This window comes from Rhododendron vialii, chromosome 9a (assembly GCF_030253575.1).
Source record: "Rhododendron vialii isolate Sample 1 chromosome 9a, ASM3025357v1".
NCBI classification, from domain to species: Eukaryota; Viridiplantae; Streptophyta; class Magnoliopsida; order Ericales; family Ericaceae; genus Rhododendron; species Rhododendron vialii.
The window spans coordinates 31,421,248-31,428,324 of NC_080565.1; the positions used below are offsets into that span (position 1 = coordinate 31,421,248).

Here is a 7,077-nt window from a genome sequence, read left to right on the forward strand (position 1 = left end):
CGGGGGGTTTAGTGGCGGCGACCGCCACGACAAGAATTTTAAAAAATACAATTATTATATGTAAAAAAAAATTTCTACCCAACTTATATAGTCTCGCCACCACTAAAATTTTTTAGTATACATTTCGCCACTGCTAGGGTAAAATTCTGGTTCCGTCCTTGATCACAATAACTCAAGATGCAATCTGCTTAATCCACGCCAAATCAAAAGCGTATGGCTTAAAATTTAAAGGATCCTGCCGGACAAAGAGTATCTTAATTCGATTATGAATTGAGCTAGTTTTCCTGCTTATACACCTATTACAAAGGCAGAAAGATCGATAGACCCAGGGAGAGCAGCAGGCTCTTCAAACATCAAATATTACGACTACGAAACGTTACATTGAACAAAGGGAAGCGTAACAAAATGTATTGACAACGAACATTTCGAAGAGGCCTCTTTTACAAACGTCGACTGGGTAATCCATTTTGTTGGGAATCTAAGAAGTTGATGATGAGGATGAAGATTCAAACTTGTAGTATTTGTCAACAGCAACAGAGATATCCCAGGTGCAACTAAGTCCCTTGGGGATAACCACAACGTCTCCTGCGCCAAACTCGACACATTCCTTTGATCCTTTTGGGTAGGCTTTAACCTTTCCCTTAACCAGATAACATGTCTCTTCTGCATCGAACTTCAGTTTGTATATCCCAGGAGGACAACCCCACCTGAAAGATTAATTGAAGTAATTAAGAGAGAAACACAAATTAAGAAAAAAAGAAAAAGAAAAAGAAAAAAAAACCAAGAAATTAAAATTATGCATGTGAATGGATATATACTTACTTTGGCCATGACTTAATACCCAATTCGGATAACCGCGAATTGGATGGATTGCTTTCGACTATGATACTGAGGCTGGGAGTACTCGAACATGGTTCGGTGGGTGATGCCATGAAAGAAGAAGAAAATGAAGTGAAATGAGATTTGCATGCAAGGGGAGAGAGAGAGAGAGAGAGAGAGAGAGAGAGAGAGAGAGGATTACATGAATGAGATTGATGTTTTGTGGGCTTTGGGCCTTTTCCTTTTGTGTTGGTGTGTATGAATATATATAACAAGAGACACGCATATATGAACAGAAGAATGGGATGTTTGATGGAGATGGAAAAAATGGTAGCTAATTGACAAGCCATACAAAGAAAAGAAAAGGACCCATACCGTTCCGCTAAAGGAAATAAGTTTTTATTTTTTAAATAAGTTCTTATTTTTAAATTAAAAGTGATGTATTGTGAGAGAATGATTTATTTCGTAAAACGAAAAATAAATACTTAAAAAATAAAAATCTTACGGAACGGGACCAAAATTGGAGAGCTTAAACTTATTTTACATCCAACATGTCAAGATGGGGGTGCTTTTTTAATGTAGTTTTATGTAGAACATAATATAATAATACATCATGAAAAAACAAATTACATGTTGATTTTATTCTAAAAAATTGGTAAAAAACAAATTACATGTTGATTTTATTCTAAAAAATTGGTAATTAATAGGAGTACTAGATGCTGAAGGGATAGTACTGGTGGTCAAAGAGTTGATTTGAGATATTAAAATTTTGACTTTGACTGTACACACTGAATGCCGACATGGGTTCTATTTCATACCTTCAACGCGACCTAGCCGTTGCCCTCATATCTTCTTCTTCTTCTTTTTTTTTCTTTTTTTTTCTATCTCTGAGTGACGAATTCACTGCTCACTAGCGGGGGCCTAAAGTATCTTTTCTCTGTCAAAACAGATGAAAATAATAGAAATATAGTACAACGTATGATCAGGGGCGAAAATGCACTGAAAATTTGTATGTCTCTACCTATAATTTGAAATTTTTTTTACTGCACTGAATCGTTCGTCCAAAGCCAGAATAAATGAAAGTTCACTTAAATTTGGGAGCGAGTAGATCACGTAGCTCAACAGAATACAATAAACATGGCTTGATAAGTTTTCAATCGAAAAAAATATATATTGATTTTATATGTTGTTCAAATTTGCATACAAATTTGTTACCGCGGAGTTAAAAATCCTGTAGCCGCTCCTACATGGCTACATATGATCTAGGAAAGAGCAAGACAAAGCATTGCCTATCTCAGAAAGCGAAAATAAGTACTTGAAAAAAAAAGAACCTTAACGGAACGGGGCTTCACTGTCTTAATGGTGATCTCCACGTGAAGGTTCAAATAAAATATGGGAAAATGACGGCTAAGGACGTGTTTTGATAATTAATACCTGCCAATAACATTTTCTGCATTAATAAATGTTCTCAGCATGTTTTTGACGGGTATTAATTATCAAAACACTTCATTGGCCGTCATTTTCCCATAAAATTTCCAACTCTAGAATACAATCTAATTAAACCAAACCTAACAAACCTGGACATTTTAAAGGTAGCTCGGCTCGTTTGCAGTTCTAGTTAGAATTTAACTGCATGGGCCTCCTTCTCTTCCCAGCCCACGATCTAAAATACACAGCCCTTTTTCTTTATCCATTCAAATGTCATTCTGTCTGAAAGCCCAGACTTTGCCCTTTTCTCTTTTAGTAAAGACACACTCTTTGGGAATCCTTCAAGCTGAAAGCCCAGACTTTGCTGTCTTCCAAATGTCATGCGCTCCCGTTTCCAATTCTCGCACTATCAATTTTTTTCTCACAAATTTTATTAGGTTCGAATGTATTTTAAAGACGCTTTCACGTTCGTACTCGCGATCCTGCACCCTTTCACGCACACGATTTGTGTGACTAATTAGAGTTTAACCATTCCTTGGTTGGGCCTTATATTGGGCTTGAAATTACTGGCGGCTCAGCTATTAGGCCCTGGATATGCAATGAAAAGAATTCATAGGAGATTATGGTTTCTAAAACAAAATCATGTTGGACTTGAGATGTGCCTGATTGTTTGCATGAATTATATATTATATTGTGGGAGAGAACCCTTTTCTTTATTTTGGCACTCTTTCTTTCTTTTTGTCTTTATTCACGTGAAATTATCCATTTACCCTACAAGTAGAAAATGTGACTCAAGAGGTAAGGATAGTTTAGTAATTTTACATAAATAAAAGACATAAAAAAAAGAAAAGAAAGAGAATGTCAATAGATAAAAGGAACATGGGCAGCAATGGCCAGCACAGCTGCCCTTTGGACTTTCCATCTCTCATTTAGATTCTTCATCTTGTGGAAGGGCCACCTAAGGAACAACTATAATTGCTGTCTCAATTATAATGACACGAATCTCTTTCAGAATAATTACAGTAGATTAATGGTCTGAGCTAAGTCACATAATTTCTGTGCGTGAGCAAAATCGGGAGTGCGAGTGCGATGTGAAAAACGCCTTTGAAACCTATCACAGGCCACTAAGATTCATGAAAAGGGAGAATTAATAGCGTGAGCACAATGCGAAAATTGAAAGCGAAAGCACGTGACATTTTGAAGAATTACGTGACTGAGGATCTTGACACTGTTAATGTTGCCATCGAAATATCATAGTTTGCATCTTACAGGAATTAGTGAAAATCCACTCTTATTTGTGGTAGACAAGAAATAGACAACAAATAATTCAAATGAATTTCTTGACTTTTTCTCGTGTATCTAGAGGAACGAAATTTCTTCCTTCCTGTGATGTGTCTGTGCAATACTACAACCTTGAGAATATTGTAGCGGACCGAACGCAACCACCCGCAGCCGGCCGACACTACCATGCTTGAACTAGGTTTGGCTACTGGCCGAGACTCATCCGTTGGGAAGATTCTTCAGGGAGCTCTGGCACCGTATGTAATTCAAGCTTGGCCACCGTCGGTGGCGTACTCGTCGACGTATTCCTCACACTTGCCGCCCATCGGGCTCGGCCGTATACCAGGTTCGGCCGGGAATGGGGTTCGGTTAATTACAAGGCTCGGCCACCCGCTGGGTCACGTGGCCCTTCACGTGACGGAAGCGGTTATGCTAGAGGATAATGATGAAGCGCGCATGAAAGGTGCCAGCTCACGCCAAAACGGTTATCGGATCTATTATGTGAGGTCGCGATGACGCCATCTGGCTTGTGCAAGGCACATGATGATGCTTGGAGAGCAAGTTGGGGAGACTCTATAAATACTAAAGGATGATTACTTTGGGAGGTACGGACATTACGCTTACAAAAACCCTAAATTCTCTCTTGATTCTCTACATTCTCTCATCCTCTCGCCGGAGGGCCTTGCCGGGTAAACCCCGGCCAGGTCTTAGTCGTGCGTTCATTATGCAGGACTCGAGGAGAAGACAGGAAGCCCACGAACCAACGGAGGAGGGTTGCAGCTCGACGAATCACGGGCCACGCAAATATCTTTTTTAACGGAGGGTTCCGTGTATAGTTTTGAAAACCTGAATGGGGTTAGTTTGGTTGGTTGATGGGTTTGCTTTCCACACAATTAATCATAGTCCGATTTTTGGCGTTAGATCGCAAAAAGTAATTTCTTGTAAAATTTCCTATGTCCCGGCATGTAGAGCATGCCTTTGACCGAACTAGAAAGGGATTAGATGAGGTACCGTAATTGATTTTTACCTTTTTTTATTGCCAATATTGTACAGTTAGCGGGAGTTAGTAAGATATGAGTCAACGGAAGCTCAAAGGTTATTCATATCCCTGAAACCTTAAACTTCACCCCTCGTAAGGCTCGAACTTAGACAGCCGTAGAAGCGAGACATGAACTTTACCAACTATACTAGCTTGGCAGTTCGTCACATGACTGTAGACACCCCAATCTGATTTCCTGATCGTTTTACTTCGTTTTTCGATTTTTTATTTCCCCGATGATGATTCAGATCGAAAACAGTCTTGAGAGAATGAGATGGCTTGAGCTTGGAGTGTGGGTAACCCATCTTTAACCCTAAAAACCCTTAAAACCAAACCCTGGCCTCGGTTTTGACAATCGCGCTATCCACTGGGTCTCTCGCGCGATGATTTACTTGCCAGGTGGTGGTCAAAGTCAAAGTTTTGACTGTTGACCTTCGCGGTGTTGGTCAAACACTCGCGCGATGGTACCCGTCTCTCGCGCGATGGTCAACACCTGTCATTTTCACCTTTTTCCAGCTGGATTGCGTGATGATCAGGGGGCTACAGGCCTGAGTAACCCCGTTTCGTCGACTAAACAGCGTTCTGCAGGGCTGCCCTTACACCACCTCTCCCCCACTCTCCCATCACCTTTGGCACCCCACTTCTCCACTAAGTAATTGCAACCAGCCTTGTTGGCTAGTTGCATTGCCTTGTTTAGCCACCAACCAACACTTCTTTCTATAAGTACTCCCCCATGATCCATTTTTCAAAGGGTTACCAAAATTTTCAAAAGGAAGAGAAAGTGACACAAGCCTAAGCACTTCTTCCATTCAAATCACTCCCACATACCCATTTTCCGATCTACACCACCTTATTCAAGCCACTTTCAAGACACTCAAGCAAAGGTATAATTCTTACTGTTTACTGTTTTGATCCCTGAGGGGGGCTGGCAGGGCCAAGGCTGGTAATCAATACCAGTCCTGGTCCTAAAGCTAGCAAAGTTACGAGTTGCCTTGGATCAGCTCTCCCACGCGCGAGTGACCCACTTCGTCACGCGACTGTTCTAGTCAGCACGACATGGTCCTCACGGGGATGGGATCCTGGTCCTTCTCATTTATAGGATTTTTCTTCCCTTTTGTGAAATATATTTAAAGTTGTCTCACTGTTTGGCATGCTAAAACTAATCAGCTTAACTTACTTCTTTCCTTTACTTGCTTTGGAATGCCCCTAGGTTGTTTATGAACATGTCTCAGAGCCCAGGCATGTAAAGCAGCTTCTGGAAATCCAGTCAGGACACTCGCGCGATGGTCTGACTCCATCACGCGATGATTCCTCTATTTCCAGTTGTTGCCCTTGCATGGGCAGTTAGGCTCTTGGCCCTGGTTTTAATATCCCCCACTGTTTAGGGGTCACATTTATTTCTGTTAATCTTGTTTGTAATAATCATTCGCTTCAGTACATATAAAGCTGCTTGGTTTGGCCTGGGTGTGCACTGGTCCATTCCAGAGCCCAGAAGGGGGTGAAATTCAACCTGTTGGTGGGATACCAACACTCGCGCGATGGAGTGGGTTTGATGCGCGATGGTCGATTGCATGCTGGCAAATCCATGCATGTAAGTTGGCCATTGATCATATCAAACCCACACACATACGCTGTTTTGGTATCTAATCTCAGTGTTTTGACTTCATCTCATTTGTTTCTCGTCATTTCATCCATCCATGCTATTAACTATCACACCCTGCAAAATGTTACAGTTTTAAATCCCGATTGACTGCTCCCCTGCCCTAATTAGCTAAAGAATTGATTAATCAAAAAGAATCGCAAACAAACATCTTTCGCAAATGCCTAAGTAGAAACCGATCTTCGGATTGGGCGAGAGGGGTGCCATAAAATCCTTCCCCTCTCGTAACCTGGCTCCCGAACCTAGATATGGTTATGACGGACTGGTTCCTTAACTTTTTCAAATCAAACAGCGCGGCAAGTGCTTCGAAATACGGTTCCTTGGGTGTCGAACCTTCAAAACCCTAGTGGCGACTCTGTATTTTCGCGAGCGTTTGTCGTCCAGCTTAAAAGCGCTGCCGCAAACCGGCACTTTTCTCTTTTAGAAGGAGAATGGAATCTCCCTTCCTAGCAAAGAAAAAGGGGCACGCATGCCCACAATAACAAATGGAAGTGACTCCGTTTTCTGTTTTACTACTAATTGTTAATTCATAACACCCTCTGGTGATATGCAAACGCCACCTTACATTGTTTATTTATTGTGAGATAATTGGAAGTTGACCACTTATCAAGACGTATTTAAGCCAGTTGCCCGTTGGGAACAAAGTAAATCTGCTTTTTTCTTCTTCATTTTTCAATCAGCAAAAAGAAGTTTAATTTACGAGTGTTATGAGAAGTAAATTAAATTGAACAATCAACTCATAGAATACATACAATAATCTTCAACTCAAAAGTATCTGTCTAGCCGACGAAAGAAGGCGTGTGTTTAAAACTAAACTAAAACCCGTTCCAGAACACCTTCTTAAAAAATA

At 40.8% G+C, this 7,077-nt stretch overlaps 1 protein-coding gene across 1 annotated transcript; it reads right to left on the minus strand.

Moving 5' to 3' along the window:
* Positions 1 to 239: 239 nt before the first annotated feature.
* Positions 240 to 1,076, minus strand: LOC131301112 (uncharacterized). Its single transcript, XM_058327263.1, has 2 exons — positions 823 to 1,076; positions 240 to 707 (listed from the first exon to the last, which is right to left on the minus strand). The coding sequence occupies exons 1-2, from the start codon at positions 930 to 932 to the stop codon at positions 479 to 481; spliced, it is 339 nt and encodes a 112-aa protein (XP_058183246.1). The 5' UTR covers positions 933 to 1,076; the 3' UTR covers positions 240 to 478.
* Positions 1,077 to 7,077: the final 6,001 nt, after the last annotated feature.